This window comes from Rattus norvegicus, chromosome 13, assembly GCF_021556685.1.
Source record: "Rattus norvegicus strain SHRSP/BbbUtx chromosome 13, alternate assembly SHRSP_T2T, whole genome shotgun sequence".
Classification (NCBI taxonomy): Eukaryota; Metazoa; Chordata; class Mammalia; order Rodentia; family Muridae; genus Rattus; species Rattus norvegicus.
Genome location: NC_141546.1, coordinates 48,770,951 through 48,788,472, shown reverse-complemented (window position 1 = coordinate 48,788,472; position 17,522 = coordinate 48,770,951). Strand labels below are relative to the sequence as shown.

General features: G+C 49.5%; 1 protein-coding gene across 14 annotated transcripts in view; it reads left to right on the top strand.

The window, feature by feature from the left end:
- The window catches only part of Ppp1r12b (protein phosphatase 1, regulatory subunit 12B), a 197,918-nt gene extending 180,438 nt beyond the window's left edge, over positions 1–17,480 (top strand). For 5 of the 14 annotated variants that reach the window (XR_015635213.1, XR_015635215.1, XM_087580776.1 and 2 more), the window contains 2 exons: positions 483–533; positions 11,296–17,480. Coding sequence is in view for 8 of the 14 variants with exons in the window: in XM_087580776.1 (XP_087436902.1) it covers positions 483–533; positions 11,296–11,382 (138 nt within the window). In the remaining 6 variants the exon portion in view is untranslated. 14 annotated transcript variants of the gene reach the window in all.
- Positions 17,481–17,522: the final 42 nt, after the last annotated feature.

The window sequence follows — 17,522 nt, the reverse complement described above, 5'->3', positions numbered from 1 at the left end:
CAGCTCCTCGATGAATTCAGGCTAAACTAAGAGTTACTAACTTGAGAGAAAGCAAGGGGAGGGAGAAGTTGCAGGCAGTGATGTCCGCCCATCCGCTCCCTGAGGTGAAGTTCCCTGGGAACCTAGGTGGAGTGATACTAAAGGCGGTGGATTTTTGTTTGTAGAGAGCAAGGGTCCTAGTTACTTGCAGTCATTTGAAAATTTTAACTTGCAAAGGACGTTAGCCAGATGCCACCCCTGTTTCTTCTACTTTTCTTATAGAAGACTTAGGTAATAGGACCATCCATCGTCAGTGAAGTAGCACTGTCCCATGGTGGCAGGACAGTGCATGTGTGGAGAAAGGGCGGCCCTAGTCGAGACAGACTCAAAGATCATGAAGCTGCTCGTGGAGTGGCATGTGGAGGCAGCTTCTCGATGCCTTTCTCTCTTCAACAAGCTCTCGATGCCTTTCTCTCTTCAACAAGCTCCTTGTTTCTCAATAGGAGAGGCGAGCGCTGGAGCGGAAGATGTCGGAGATGGAGGAAGAGATGAAGGTAAAGGCGCTCTCTCTCTCTCTCTCTCTCTCTCTCTCTCTCTCTCTCTCTCTCTCTCTCTGTCTGTCTGTCTGTCTTGGCGCGCCTGTTGTCTGAACGCCTGCTGAAGCAGACACTTGAGCCTGGGCTCGCCTGCTCTAAATGTCACTGCCAACCGCATGCTCAGGAAGTCAGGAAGTGAGCAGCTCCCCTTAGCACCTCGGTGCTCGCTCAGTTCATACCGCATCTACTGTGGCCACCGCAGGGGCCCTGTAGGAGCGACTGACTGGGACACAGGGCAGACCTCCAGCAGGCTGGAGGCAAAAATCCCAAGCCGAACTTGCAAGGTTTTCAAAGCAGAGACTTCCCATTGGGAGACTGGTGAAAGAGCTAGGACAAATTCTCCCCGCTCTGGCGTGGCCTCAGGCTTTCCTCACCAAACACAGCTCTAGCAGGAGGAAAGCCGCTGAGTCATTCTATAGCAGTATCAAAATTGATTTGCATATTGATTTCCTGTCCTAGGCCATTTCCTCTGCAGTATTCTAGAGTTCTTGACCTTCACCCACTAGAACTAGAGCAACTCATACCTCCACATGACCTACTTGAGGGCTTACTGCCATCCTTCTCAAGGATGACCGACAGCAACCATTACTACTTCCCTTAGCTTCCTGAATGGATTGTTGCCAATGTTGAGTGCCAGACCGTTGCCATAGGAAAGGAAGCAAGGAACATGGGGCTGCTTAGGGGAGCCACCTGTCTAAGATATCGGAGCAGCTCATCCCTGAAGTTCATGGCGATACATGGCCATGTCAGCTTGCTCAGATTCTTCCTTCCTCCACAAATGTTATTTTAGTGGACTGCAATGTCAGATGTAGATTTCTAGCAGGCAGAAACCCTGGGGCAGTGTCAGACAAATCCCCAGTGTCCTCGGTGAGTGAGGTCTCTGGTGTGCAAGTGGATTACTTCCCAAGAGACAGTGGTGGTTTTAATGGCCTAAAAAGATGTTGCTTATGGATACCTCACCGCACACAAGGAAAAGTTTTCAGAGCCTGTACTCAGTCCCGTTACCCCTTACAGTTGTAGTGAAGGGGAAATGTCAAGCCTACCCCTCATTTCCTGGTCGCCAACCCACCATGTGACTAGTAATAGCCATGTAGAATCTGAAGCAGTAACAGGTACCCTTCAGACACTACACATTTCCTAATTGACCCAAAAATACCAGCAAGTAGGAATAGTGTTTGATTCTCTTGAGCAGACAGAACGCTACCCTCACAAACACCATGGCATTTTTTCATCTTCTGGATTTTCCAAATCCACCCCGCTTACTGTAGTATCTTCCGAGACCCTCGGCTGTGCCCTCTGTACTCTGTGGTTAGGCTGCTGTCCATACACTTGGTAAGAAGGGCCTAGACATGGATGGCTAGAGAGTCAGCTCAGTGGTTAAGGGCACTCGCTGTTCTTGCAGAAGACCTGGGTTCAGTTCCCAGCACCCACGTGATGTTTTACAATAATACACAACTCTAGTTCTGTGAGCACCAAGCACATACATCGTGCATATATATCTCTGTGAGTTCAAGACCAGCCTGGTCTACATGAAGACCTTTTCAGGACAGACAGAGGGGGGGGGGAGGGGAGAGAAGGGGAGAAGAGAAGAGAAGAGAAGAGAAGAGAAGAGAAAATAAACAACCTCAAAAAATAAATAAAATAAGAAAAAAGAATATAGCTTACTAGGTAGAATCCTTACAAAACATGCAGTTAGCCCTGGGTTTGATCCTCAGACCACATAAACCAACCATGGTGATGCATATATGTAACCCAGCAAGCTCTGGGCCAGTGTAAGATACATGAGGCCCAATCTCAAAAACAAGGGAAGGGAGATGCAGGGGGCAGAAAGAACGGACCGAAATACTGACCTGGAGCTTATCTCTCTCTCTCTCTCTCTCTCTCTCTCTCTCTCTCTCTCTCTCTCTCTCTCTCTCTCTCTCTCTCTCTCACACACACACACACACACACACACTCACACACACACACACACACACACACACACACACACACACACTAAACTGCCAAGTACAGAAGCTCTTTGGTATTCCAAGTTGCTCTCAATCCTTTGGGTTGACACAGGTTTGCATGTTTCTATATTCTTATCCTATCAAACTGTGTTTTTTTCTAAACTAGGCCATGCATTCATTTCTTCAGCATTTCAAGAGCTTACAACACATGCAAGTATTTATTCCTTCTAATCAAAAGTCATTTGCCAAATTTAAGAGCCTGGAGAGAGGGCTCAGAGGTTAGAGCATCAGCTGCTTCCAGAGGACCTGAGTTCAATTTTCAACACCCACCTGGTGGCTCACAACCGTCTCTAACTCCAGTCCAGAGGTTCCAGTGCCCCCTCTGGCCACTTCTGGTACTGCACACATGTGGTGCACAGACATGCATGCAATTAAAGCCCATAGACATAAAGGGAGAAATATATAAATTATCAAGTAGAACCAGATCGTAACTGGCCCCCAAATCAGTGAGTAAGTTGCTTCTGAGATTGTGTTAGAAATCCACCTCATCACTCAGTCCCCATTATTCTCTCCTGCCATTTGCAAAGCCAAATGGGGGATAAACACCTAGGCTGTACTGCCCTAAACATAATTTGTACAGGCCTAAGGGGGAAGTGCTTCAGACTGCCCAGTCACGCTTCAGTTAAGTTTCTGTCTGTACCTTCTTCAATTTTATGAATATATTATGAAATCCTGTGGCTGGCTCTAAAGGAGTTGAAGAATGTGACTGTTTGGTTCTCAAGGTCTTCATTAGGTTATCACGTATGCTCACCAACTCTCTGAGGATTGATGACTGAACATCTGTGTGAGATGGTCAGTGAATAGTACAGTTGTCACGTCTGGGGAATCTTACCAGGCCTCGGGACCCGTTCTGTGTTTGTGCACTCAGATTATGCAGTCCAGTGTCTCCTGGAGCCATTAATAGGGCGCTATGTGTAGGGGTGACTTCCTGTGCTTGCTTGAAAGCTCAGTGGTCACTCAAGTCCAAAAGTGACATCACTGCCTGTTTTCCCCGATACCAACAAAACACAAAGGTCCATGAGAAGGGCCCTCCCAGGCATATGGAGGGCTCTGTGGTTGAGAGATGGTCATGGTGTCTACCCACAAAGGTAAGTGTGCCTCTCCCTAGGAGAAACTCTACTCCACCAGATCGGAGTAGAGCTATATGACAGATCTGACAGGGGTGCATGTCAGTTGAGCTGAGCTGCTCTGCACTTGTCTTGGGTGTCCATATCCAACGACTTTGTACTGATGCATCCTCCACTAAGCTTCAGCTTCTTGCTAGATCCTACCCTCCCTATCTCAGGCCCTTGCATGAGAAGGGCCCAGCAGCCATCCCCCTGTAAGGTGCTTCTGGACTCCACTTTGCTTACTCTGGAAGTATGCTAGCCAGCTTGCCCTGTGCCCCACCCTGGGCTCCATGCTCTGCCCTCCTCCTCCTCCTCCTCTTCCTCTTCCTCCTTGTCCTCATCAAGTCTCTGCCATGCTTGTGTTCATGACTGCTTCCTGCAGAACACTCCACCAGATGTTCCCTACCACCCTCCACGCAGATAGCTTCCAGATTCTTCCACCTAGAGCTGCCTGTGTCCACATGGCAGACTAGGCCACTTTTATAGTGGATTGCTATGAAACCCCTCAGAGACAATGGCCACTCCCTGTAATGACTGTGTGTGTATTCCAAGCTTTGATCAGAGGTCAGCACCAATGAACGGCATTACCAGGGGTTTCCGTGTTTCTACTCATGTCTTTAAAGCCCTCCATGGCGGTTCTGGTCTCCCTTACCTGTCCCCTCTGTGGTCAAGATACTTAGAGTTGCCAGAGGTGCCTGGGGGCCATTCCTTTTCTGGGGTAGTCATTCTTCCTCTCTGGGCAAAGAACTCTTGAGCAGTGTGTCTCCATTTGTTTTTCTTTTTACTGTTTCTCTCCTGCTACTTTCATTTCCTTGCCGGTTCACTCGCAGACCATCACCCCGCTAATCTCTCGCTTCTGTCCTCGCTCACTGTGATGTAGTACGAGAGTCTGCTCTGATACCTGGAACCTTTCTGTCACCACTGTGACCCAGACCTTGCATAACAAAGCCATTTCCCTCTTCCAAGAGGACTGATAGTCTTAGATTCCAGGTCAGTGCAGAGGGTCCTTAGGAAGGCACGTGGCAGAGTTGGCAGCCTGTGCTGTGATCCCTTTATTGAAGTCTATGAGTCACTTGTGAAATATTAGGAAGACTGACTGTGTTGGTTATCTATTCCTTTGCAACACTGAGGCACGGGCAAGGTTAGAGCACAGTGACCTAGCCAGTTCCATCATCACCTGGCACTTACAAGGTCTCTGCTTTTGTGCATTTATAATTCCCAAACTATACATCTGTTTAAACGTATTTATGTTCCAAGCCTCGACACGAACTAGGGCAGAGAGCACAAGTTAGCTGTGAACTTCGTGATACATATACTCATGTAGAGTAGGTCAGAGGCCGTTTGACAGTTGCAGGACCTCACGAGCTCTGTGTGCTTTAGGGAGAACTGGGAAAGTTGACTATGCTTCCTGCAAAACAGGTTGCAGGTCCACCCAAAGAGCTGGCAGGTGTCACATCAGCCTTCTTACTAATGCATGCTCTATGCAGGAAGTGCTTAAAGAAAACACCCCTCTGGTTGTGTTTTTTAATTAAGCAAGAAAACAAATAGGGGTGGGGGTCAAGTGTGTGAGGACAAGATGAAGAGAGAAGGGTGATGTTTGATTTAGGAATCCCCTCCCAAATCTTCAGCCCAGTCCCAGTGACAATGAAGGAGAGTCCCTAGGCTGTGGCTCTGCATGTGAATTTGTCAGAAGGTCCAAGCCATTTGTTGGCCTCTCGTTTCTAGTGATCACTTGTGGGGTTTGATGTAGCTAATCCCAGCATGCTCAGGGCTCATCCACAGACCACAGACAGCTCTTCCTCTTCCAGTGCATCTCTTCCTCCTCTTCCTCCTCCTCCTCTTCCTCCTCCTCCTCTTCCAGTGCATTTCCTCCTCCTCCTCCTCTTCCTCCTCCTCCTCTTCCTCCTCCTCCTCTTCCAGTGCATTTCCTCCTCCTCCTCCTCCTCTTCCTCCTCCTCCTCCTCTTCCAGTGCATCTCCTCCTCCTCCTCTTCCTCCTCCTCCTCCTCTTCCTCTTCCTCCTCTTCCTCCTCCTCCTCCTCTTCCAGTGCATTTCCTCCTCCTCCTCTTCCTCCTCCTCCTCCTCTTCCAGTGCATTTCCTCCTCCTCCTCCTCCTCCTGCTCCTCTCCCTCCTCCTCCTCCTGCTCCTCTTCCTCTTCTTCCTCTTCTTCCTCTTCTTCCTCCTCCTCCTGCTCCTCTTCCTCTTCCTCCTCCTCCTCCTGCTCCTCTTCCTCCTCCTCCCTCCTCCCTCCTCCCTCCTCCTGCTCCTCCCTCCTCCTCCTCTTCCCCCTCCCCCTCCTCCTCCCCCTCCCCCTCCCTCTCCTCCTCCTCCTCTTCTTCCTCCTCCTGTCTCAGCTCGAGCTCATTACGCCTGCCTTATCCCAACTCCCTCTTTGCATGCACACTAAAACCAGGAACAGAAAGTCACGTCGTTTCTTTGTCCTACTTTCCCCCTCTGTCTGTCTTGTCTGTCTTGTCTGTCTTCGTGTCTCACTCTCTGCAGAACCTTCACCAGCTAAAACAGATTCAAACCTTGAAGCAGATGAACGAGCAACTGCAGGCTGAGAACAGGGCCCTGACCCGAGTGGTGGCCAGACTCTCCAGGTCCGTCGAGTCCTCGGACACGCAGGAGCTCTAGCTCTTGCCCTTCCTGTCCACCTCACTTCCCTCCTCCGCTACTCCAGGCAGGTTTTCTCTTCTTGTTGGTCCCAGAAGCCCAGTACCCATCCCTTCCATGAGCGCCTCCACGTCCAGGTATCTGTAAAACTGATTCTGGAGATGGAGTCTGTAGAATGGGATGGACGTAAGAACCCAGTTCAGGGTGGTAGTGGGCAAGCAGGGGTCACTGTTAGAGTTGCCATTATCACCTTCTCTTCCCCTAGAGACTCAGCTGCACATAGATACACAGCTGTGTACATTTACCTGTGTGCATCCATGGACACATACTTATTTCATTGGTGGGGTCTTTGTGAAGTGCACAGAGCACTTTCTCAGCCAACAGCAACCCAAATGTATGTGTACCAATTAGGGACTAAAGTAACCAAGGACAGGAGCTCTCAAACGTTAGATCCATCTGGGCGCTGTTACCATATACCAAGTGCTCTATGGTTTGGATTGATTGAGACCTGGGCATCGGTCCCCTACTGATGGGTATGTGACCATGGTTGAGAATCACAGCCCTTTGAATACCAGATGGAACTTAATCCAAGTGACAGACAGCACTCCTGATGGGAAGAAGTAGGCCTAAGGCCACGCCTCCCAAGCCTACCTCTGTTACCAGCAAAACAGCCTCCATTCCACCACTGGGGCAGAGCTAGATCCGAATTCTTTACCTCCTTCTAAGTCTTTGCTTTATTGTCCTCCTCCTGAAACATTCGTCTCATTCCCCTCCCAAGTCTTCTGGCTGGAGGGATGCCTCCCTCCCTGCCCTGTGTGTGGGGGCCTTGAGGCAGAATGCAGGGGTCTAAGTGGGCCCCTCCTAATGAGTCTGACTTGCAAAGGAAGTGACAGGCAGTGGAGTGAGAGCAGGGCTTGTTTTCAGCTGAAACCACCTCGCAAAAAAAAAAAAAAAAAAAAAAAAAAGTGTTTGGCAAACTAGAACCTTCCTCTGGCTGTGGATCTCAAGCAGATTGTTTTCCCATTGGAAGATAGTGTGATGGGGCCACACTGCCCCGAATGAGTTTTTGATTTTCAGTAACAATCTAATTAGTCTTGCTAGGGCCTGTCCTTTTTTCTGCCGATTTGCATTTGCCTTTGGGGTCAGTAGCCGGCAACTAATACCCACTAGTACTGACACACCCAGATTACCATAGGCTGAGCTAATGTCCTCTCATGGGTGCTGTCACGGGTAGAAAGAAAATGGAAAGGAATGTGTTACCATGCCAGGCAGTGAGCAGCCAGCGTTAGGTCTAAACTCTGTGTCTCAGCCTCAACCATCCCGAAAGGGTGCTAACATGTAGCTGTGTGGTGGGCATCCTCCTAGTCCTGACCCTTGGACCCTTGGTTCAGTCTTGGCATGCATGGGAGATTTTGACTTGGAATGAAATAGAGACACCCCCCCCCCAAAGATGGTGCAGTTATTTTTGGTCTCCCTATTTGTTGCAAGACAGTGTAGGACATGCGGCAAAATTAGATGTCATCCTGGCATTTATTGAAGCATAGGCTGAGTGCTTTGTTTTCTCATGGATTCCTCAGCACCAGTGCTTAAACATAGGTTTAAAGCATAGGTTACAGATCAGAACCAAGCCCAAGGTCCCTTGGAGAGTAAACAGTTGAATAGAAGCTAAAACACTGTTAGTCTCCGGAGTCTGCACTCTGCACACCGTGGTATGAGCCATCTGCATATTTTGCACAATCTTAATCATTTGTTAAGCACATAGTCTAAACAATGTAGGAACAATCTGTCAAGCAACTACAGCACAGGAGTCAGACAGAACTGTGCTTCCTCACTACCCTGGCTTCACAGGCCAGTTTCAGCCAGGCATGGTGGCACACGCCTTTAACCCCAGCACTTGGGAGGCAGGTGGGGAGACCTCTGTAAGTGTGAAGCCAGCATAGTCTACAAAGACTCTGTCACTATAAAGTCTCTCCCTGGTACACGACCTGTAACAGGGAAAGCAAACGGTGGCCCACAGCCAGCCAGTGGTTAGAAAAGACGTCAAAAGAATTGTATTTGACAAATAAAATCCCCACGGAATTCAGATTTTAATGTCCAGAAACTAAGATTTATTGAAAGCAAATCAAAACTTGAGTGTCTGGTTATCAGTATGTGTTAGGCCACACTCAGGGGACAAAGTGGTCACAGCAAGCCTGTGTGGCCTGTGGTCTAGTCTAAGGTTCTCACTGTGCAGGCCTCAACACAAAAAGCCTGCCGGCTGACTCCAGGCGGTATGGTCAAGAGAGTTTAACCCACCGTCACCCCTCTTGAGTCGTCCCCTGCAAGTCTTTTCCCAGCACTTAGTGCCTTCCAGAAAGGGAAGACCCCTCCCATGGGGAAGGCTCACTGTGAGACCTTCCCACCCACAGCCTGCCTTTCCCTGGCACATCCTAAAGCTCTAGGACCCCTGGCCCCACCCTCTGCTTGAACACAGTCATCGTCATGGGCTATAAGAAGTAATATGTAAGAAGATGTGCACTTGATCTTGTATATCTGAAGTATCTAAACATCAGACCGATTAGGAATGGCGAAACTGAAGTTAGAGAGTTAAGATGCACTCTGTAAAACCTCACGCATGCTCAGTTCTTCACACATGTTCTTACTTAACCCTGACGTCAGCTTAATGTCAGACAGACTCCCCCCCCCCCCCCCCCAGCCTGGAGTCTGTGCTCTTTCTCGGTTTTCTGCACGCCACTGGCACTTTTTTACGTTTTCTTAAGATGTTAGACGTTGCAGCTATGAAGCTGTCTTGTCCCTCTTCCCCAGCCCCCAAGGAATTGAGTTCTTAATGAGGAAAAGAAAGTCACCAACACTCAACAACTTGTACCTCCTTTTTAAAGCAGCTCAATTCTGATAAGCAGGGAATACAACCCACAGCTTCTTCATACCTGGGCGATCCTACTAGAAATAGGGTTTTCAGGGGCTGGTTAAGAGCACTGGCTGTTTTTCCAGAGGATCCAAGTTCAATTCCCAGCACCCACGTGGTCTCACAACTAAACCATCTGTAACCCCTGTTCCAGAGAGTCTAATGCCTTCTTCTGGCCTCCACAGGCACCAGACACAGACACGTGCAGGCAAAACAGCCATACACATAAAAAAACCTTTGTTTTTAATGAAGACGTCCCACCCAGGCACGCAAGCCCCCAGACACGGAGCATTAGAGCAGAGATGGAAGGTGGCCACCTGGGCAGAGCTCGCTGACTGAGTTTCTGAGCACCCCATTCTGACGGGCGCTGCTGAGTCAGGGAGGACAGGGTCAAAGGCAAGCTCTCCGTTGTGCTCTTAGATACAGTCTTACTGCTGACTGCAGATGACTTGCCTGCTCTCCCAGGGTCCCCAGGGGCCCCGTCATAGATGCCAGCCTCTTCAAGGCCCATCTGAGGGAATACGGCACTTACTGTGCCTTAGCAGTCGCTCTCAACCTTCCTAGTGCTGTGACCTTTAATACCTCATGTTACGGTGACCCCCAACCATACCATTTTCATTGCTACTTCATAACCGTAGTTCTGTACTGTTATGAATAATAATATATATACCTGTGTTTTCCAATGGTATTAGGTGACCTCAATGAGAGGGTCTTGACAGTGACCACTTCTGAGTTTGTCTCTGGGCTACAAGTGCTCTGGTGTTTGTTATCTATCACCTGTAATGAAGAGACGGCCTACGGACTTGGGCACAGATGGGCATAATGTCATCGTCGGTACATAACTAGTAACTACCGTAGACGAGAGGCAAACATCTGTCCTCACTTTCAGTGATAAGAACAGCTGCAGCACCGGTTCCCAGGGAGCCAGTGAGACTGTCAGACTCCCCACACTGTAGATGTTGCTCTCTGTCCTCTGACGTGGGGTGTGGGGATACGTGTACACACACAAACACACACACACGATTGTATGACATAACCTGCATTGTCCTTGTGAGGTTTGGAAGACAAAGATTATATTCCTTCAGGAATATAAGTTTAACAGCAGTGCCAAGAGATAAAACTACATGGGCCTTGTGATTCCTGAGCCCAGCCACCCTTTTATGAAGGCCTTTCTTATTGTGTGGGTCCTGAAGGTTGAAATGACTGATCAGTAAAGAAAGGGCATCTGCATAACAGGGAGGACACAGATTTCTGGAGCCTTTGTTGTGAAAATGTACTTACCTTCTAATCCCTGGAAGGCCCATACATGAACTGTAGTTCAGTAAGATTTTTCAGATATACAAAACATCTGTCAAAGTGCCTGATCATGTATTAAAGCCTGGGGTGTCCAAGCTGGAACTCGATTTTCCTGTGTTCTTTGAGTTGAGAGACAATGTGTGTTGTGTTCCAAGATGGAAAAACTGACAGATGGAGTCTCCACTCCACCCCTCTTCCCGAAGCCTCTGTCTGCCAGAATGACAGCACCATCCACTAAAGTGCTGGCGAAGGCCCCAGGTCTTGACCGTAGCTGTGAGTTCTCTGGGTGTTAATGTTGAGAATAGGTGTGTATAGTGTGACCAATAAGAACCTGGATGGATTCTGGTTGCCAAAGACAGCAGGATGACCTCCATCATCTTGATATGTTGTTCTCGGGGTGGGAAGCAGAACTTTTAACTCTTAAAGGTCACCATCTCTCTGGCTCCTTGCCGAACTCCTCCCCTCTGTGCCCCCCAGCTGCTCTGGCAGTCTCCCCAGATTCTCTAGGCTACAGGTGAGTTCAAGGGCAGGGACAACTGCAGACAGTTACTGGCTCGGCAGAAGAGAACCACATGCTGTAGCTGGTGAAGCTGGCTCAGAAGATGAGCAACTGTGTTTCCCCTGAAGATTTAGGTTTCTGACCCAGTAAATAGGAAGTTCCAAGGGGTTTTATCCCTGAGCAGAAAGGTAGTGACAGCTGATCACGTGACTGTCAGGAGGCCCTGGGAGGGTCAAGGCAGCCATTATGCTGTGCTCTGACACACCTTTCCCTCTGTCTCCACAGGTGTTGACAGAACTGAAATCTGACAATCAGAGGCTGAAAGATGAAAATGGTGCCCTCATCAGAGTTATCAGCAAACTGTCCAAATAGACGAGGTCAGGTCTGGGGGGAGACGGCGTTTGCTGCCCTCCCTCCGTTTCCAGCTCTGGCCCTCTGGCTGAAAGACCTGAATGTGCTGGAGAAGGGCATCTCCTCTGCACTGTACATTGTCTCTGCACTCTCCATGCCCCGTTGCCCCCGCACCTCTACCCCAAGTTTTACGGCAGTTTTAACTGAAGCATGATTGTGACCATTTCAAGCAATCTGGAGAAAGCTTTGTGGGGTACACCAAGCTCAGCTGTGACCCCCAACTTTCTGCTGCTTTGTCCACATTAGTTTTGGTCCAGATATGTAAGGCTTTGACCCATAGCCTTTACACTGACCCAGTGTTCTTTGATTTAGGGGAATCTTGTGGTGGCCACTCTGGGATCCTATGTGGGTGCCAAGAGCAAGGGCGGAATGTGGGATCTGTCTGGGCTGCCTCTGGGGCTGTGGCTCTGTGCTGCTGAGTCTTTTACTCACCTCAGGAACTGACTTGTTTTTACTTTCCTATCAGTGACCTAGGGACATCGCTGACTAGTCTTAACCTCATTTCTCCCTCTCCCACAAGACCCAGGCAGCCTTGGACTCTCTTGCTCCTTTTCTATTCTTTGGTGATTTCTCCTCCCGCCCTGATGGTGTAAAAGCTGAAACTGAGCTCCCACCCTCAGCTGTTTGGAAACTTGTCACTGCGGCCTTGGTGCCATGACCCTGTCCCTGCGAAGCTAGAGGACGTCTTAAGGGTCAGCCCGTTGTTCATGTCTCCTGCTTGTCTGCTTACAAAATGATTTTCTGAACTCTTCAAGTTGTACAAGTAGTGTGCATCTTTAATCCCAGCACTCGGGAAGCTGAGGCAGGAGGATCAGGAGTTTGAGGCCAGCTATATAGCAAGACCCTCTCTCTAGAAAAAGGAAGCCTGGGTATTGGATGTTCAGTTCACCTCACTTCCTTTGGCTTTGTTCTACTCTCCACTCAGGCCCCTGCTCCTAATGAGAAGTGGAGTCGTTGCAAGGAGGCCTGGGAGAGAGCAGGGGTGGAAGCTAGGTTAGAGAGACATGGAGAGCATCTGAGGACACTGGGAACGCTGTGCTTACGCTCAGAGGATGGTGGTCACTTGCTTCCATATTCAGGGGAGAGATCTGTTCTTAGGAGCCAACAGAAGAGGTGGCTGCTGGGTAGAGACTGAGGATGAAGAAGAGTACTCGTGGACTCTTAAGAGTGGCAAAGCCCATAGATCACCTGGCCCAGCGTCCTGCTGCCATAACTCTGACCTGTGGTCAGCCTCTGGGAGTTATGCATGTCATACTTGACGTTTGGGCACCTCTACTACAGTTTTTACTGGTAGAAGCTGCGGCCTACTGCTTCCTTCCGGGATAGCACATTAGGTATTATCTCTCCTTACCTAGTCCCTTGGGTCCCTCCTCAGATGTGATGTTGATGCCTGTCACATCTTGACTACCATCCTCCAGAATCTAGACAAAAGCAGCCCTTCAGCTTATCATGCCTCCGTGTACATAGAGTACTCCGTAATTCCAACACACAGTTACACTGCTAGCTCTTGTCACTGATCCCGCGCTGATGGGTACAATGTGGCTTTGTAGGCATTTTGTCCTTTGGTTCACATTAAAGGGCGTGTCCTTTAATGCCTCATTGTTTGAGGGTTGCTAGTGATGTGGACCATTCTAACACTACCTCTGTTAGTTTCTTTCATGAGGACGCCACTGTCCTTTTTGGTGGCCCTTGCAGACTTTGTGTGCTCTTAAACAGAAGTTCTAATTCAGGGTCCCTGATACAGAATGGGAACTGTATCTCCTCTTACACGCTTTCAGCACATAAGATTCTCTTTTCCACTTCAACCCATTCTTCTGTGTTGGACTGCACTACTCTTGTGAAACAAGAGCCCTGCAGGGAGAGAGACCAGTCTTCTGCTATAGGAATCACTCCATTCTTGCTAGGAGACGTCAACAAGATGTCAGCCAACCGGCTCTCCTGGCATGGGTTGTATACTGGGGAAGGGGATTGCTGCCTCAGTCTTGGGAAAAGAAAGTGGGATTGTAGGGAAACAGTTTGAGCCTCCTCCTTCTCAGGCCAGGAGGAGGTGTTCAGAGTTGTGTGCCTTTGGGCCTTGTAGGGAAGGTTCTCAGAAACCCTCAAACTGGCATTATATTGCGGCTCTACCTGGCCTTCATGTTAAGATGCCACCTCTTGCCAGGACTGTTTTCTTGTGACAAGCTGTTGACAAGCTTTTCAATCTCAGTAGTGCTAGCCTCTGTGGCCGAGAGCCCATCAGAGCACACCTGGTCCCAGACCATTCGTGGCAATTCCTTTCAGGCCACTAATTTTATTAGAAGCATTGTGAATTTGGTCTCTTCCAGAGAAGAGAACTGCATTCTTCATACTGACTGAGAGCTCCCAAGAAAGACATGGGCCTCCTGAGGCCGGCTGTTGTGTGTGTGCAGTCTCCCTTTCCCGTGTTGCTTGGCCAGTTACACACCGTTGGTCTCCCCAGTGGCCACCAGCCTCACCTACTGGCTTCTCGTGAGTAACCTTGTGGCTGGAGCTTACTGAGCCAAGCAAGCAGGCAAGCATGCAGGAAGGACTTAGCCTGGTCACACCAGTCTTCAAGGGAAATCAAGACAGGACGAGAATGTTCTTATTCGCTGGACAGTTTTCCATACCCCAGCCGACTTTGAGAGTAACAGCTGGTCGGTCAGTCCAGAGGATCTCTGGCTGGAGTTTGCCTAGTTGATGTTCAGGGGTTTCAGACCCTTCCCAGACAGCTCCCGGAAGTGCTGTTCCTCAGCTCCGTCCCTGTCTCTAAGGGAAGAGCCACGCACATTCTCAGGGTTGCCTTTAAAGACTCTTTAGAGAGACTCTTTAGAACAGCTGTCTGGACCCGCATCTCCTCCTGCCTGTCCAGCAGTGGGGCATGTCCTGCCCTGCTTTTCCTGCCTCTGCCCCAGTCCTCAGCCCCTGACCCACAAGCATTGTTTGGTGGGGTTGCCAGCAGCTTCCACTCAGGAAGTGCAGGCACAGTCTGCAGGCCTCAGAAGAGTATAGGAACCAGAGCTGAAAGGCTCTCCATGCCAGGCCCCTGCGGCACTCTGCTCTCTGTCCCTTTCCTAGCAGAGGCAGCTCCAACCCATTGCTTGCCTGCCTTTCAGAGGCGGGTCCTGTCCAGACCCATGCCCAGGGAGAGCTGCAGCCCAGCTGCCATTCTACTCTGAAGATGGAAACTCAAACAATATGGGCTCCTTTAACCCAGGAAGCAAGGCAGCTTTGAGGGCAGGATACTTCAAATATGAGGACTTTTTAAACTTAGATTTCTGATTCAAAAAGTGCTTAACTTTGAATTTTCAAGATCAGTCTTGCTTTCTTCCCAAATTCAAGCTGTTTAAGATTGGCCTGTCAAGGGCGACTGTCCCTCCATGTTGGAAAGTGAGTTTAACATTGAGAACAATTGAATAGGGGTGTGACTGCTTTTCCTCCTGGGAGCTCAGTAAAAATATTACCAACCGCAGAGGTGGAGGTGGGAGCTGGCAGGGATGGCTAGAGCAGTGTTCCAGGCTGCCAGAGGACACACTGTCCATCACGGGGAACCAGCTGCTGCGGGGAGGTTTGCTGTCCTCCATGTGACCAGCCTGCTTCTCGGCACCCAAGCAGCAGGCTTTCTGCTGGGCACCAACTGGTTTCTAGTCTTGAGCTCTGCCTTGAGCAGCAGGAGCGCATTCCTTGGGCAGCTGTGCAAGGTGCTCGTTCACGGGAGAGGCCATGGCCACATAGCACAGAATGGGGCCCAGCTCTACCAGACACTGACAGCTGGGGCTTGGATGGAGGAAAGGGACAAACCCTGGAACTGGGTGCCTGCATGCTCTGTGTGTAAAAGGCAAAGGAAGGTCTGTGAATGTGGAACAGGATGGAGGCCGGAGCCTGGGAGAGAGGAAGCCAGGCTTCAGCACCTGAAGTGTATTCTGTCTCATTGCGTTCGCCCCTCAGCTCCAGCTGAGCGAGATTTTAATCAGCTCCTCTAATGGGTATTGACACCCCACGGAGCAGTCAACTCTGTCAGGGACAACTATTGATGGCTTGTGTTCTGATTAGATTGGAAAAATAGATCAACTTCATTAGAGCCCAGAAGCTGTCATTGTCACAGCTACAAAGGAATGAAGTGGCCTCTGAGGGCTGAGGAAAATCAGCTGGACCCCTGAGAAGCCAGAGAGTAGGTTCAAGTTGTATCCTTGAGAGCTATGGTTAAGGGTCACAAATCTCCTGGGGCGCCTTGCTACCCAGTTCCCGGACGCCCACCGTGGCTAGATGGTACAGGAGGGGTATCTAAGCTCTTAGAGCTGAAGTATAGTCTGGCCTCACCTCAGCAGGCTTGACATGTGAGGGTCTCTCCAAGCCCGGGACCACCACACACACACACACACACACACACACACACACACACCACACACACACACACCATACACACATGCACACACATACACACACATACACACATATATACAACATACACACACATATATACAACATACACACACACATACACACACACACCATACACACATGCACACACATATACACACATATACACACATATATACAACATACACATACACACCATACATACACAAAATACACACACACACACATGCACGCACTTGGCTGAAGCTTTCAAAAAGAGGTCTGCATTTCCTCAATTAGAATGAGAATGCATTTATCCCAGTGCACTGACTCCTGCTCCTCGAATACCCTCCCAGCTTCCCGGAGCACTTCTCCCACTCCTCTGCTTATCTTCCAGACTGGGAATCTGCCAGAACAACATTTCATCATTTTTGCCTCTAAATTTTCCCCTAATGTTTCCAATAAAATTTTGCTTGGGTGGCCCCTTAAGGTGTCACCAAGATACTAAACCAGACTTCTCAAAAATAAGCACACCTCCCCCGCCCTCCCCCCCCCCCCCCCAGTTCCCTCCTCGAGCCTTAGGCCTGGCTTTTCTACACTCGGACTTGATGGTGCTTGAGGGAAGAGGTTTTCCATGAATCAGAAAGAGTTCTGGCAGATTTTCAAATGCCAACAGCATGCCATTCCGCCCACCACCCATGGCTAGCCCCCATTCGCTTTCAAACCTCAGAGACCAGGCTTGGCTTATATAGGTCTACAGGACCCCTCTGTTTCGGGCCACATCTGTCATCCCATCTTTTCTGAAAGATGTGACTGGTGCCGGCTTAAGGCAGAAGTGTTTCCTCAGCACAGGCTGGGTGAGTTTGTTTGCATAGTGACAGCCACTCAGCCAGGCAGGAGAGAAGATTCACAAAAGGCCTGACCATGAGGAGTCAGAAGAGCCTCTAACGTGCTCTTGAACTCAGCTTGGATCCTGAACAAGGGACACTTCAGGCTGGTACCAACTTGGTTCTCTCTGAAGCGCATGCGTCTGTGCTGCTCTCAACCCTGTTCTCCGGAAACCTCGAGCAGATCGCAGCTTATCCTAGGATGGGGGAGACTATGCGAAAGCAGCTGTAGGTAAAGGTACCAGCAGGCCAGTACAGGGGACAGGATTCTGAGAGGATGCGCCCATCTAGCATGTCCACCTTCTAGTCAGCATCCCCTGATCCCTCGGCACCTCAGCCCCCTCCTGGCTGGTCCCTTCAAGCAGAGCCATGATTCCCTCTGCAGGGTCATCAGTGGTTCAGACCCCAGCTTTGGCTTACGGTTTCCTTCTGGGCCTGTGTCCTCAGCTCCATGTTGGTCACCTCTTCAGTGCGGGCATTGTGTTATTTCCTCTCTCCACCCTTCACCCACGCTTAACGCACCGAGTGGAACTGTTTGCCAGCTGAGCTGTGAGGATTAACTTCAGTCAGCTGTAAATACACCTGGAGGAGCTCCAGAGGGAGGGAGCCAGACTGGCTTTCCGAACTGAATGTATTTTTATGCAATTTTGAGTGGCCTTTTCAACCCTGAGATGGATGGATTTGTTTTACTGGTTGTTGTTATATAGTATTAAGTATTCTGTGTTTGAAAGTTTGGGAATAATATTCACATCTATATGATGCCTGTAAACACAACAGTATTTATAAATGAGTAAATAAAACTGTGTTTTAACTTTATGCCATGACATTGATAGAACCTCCCATCCACCGGGCAGCCCC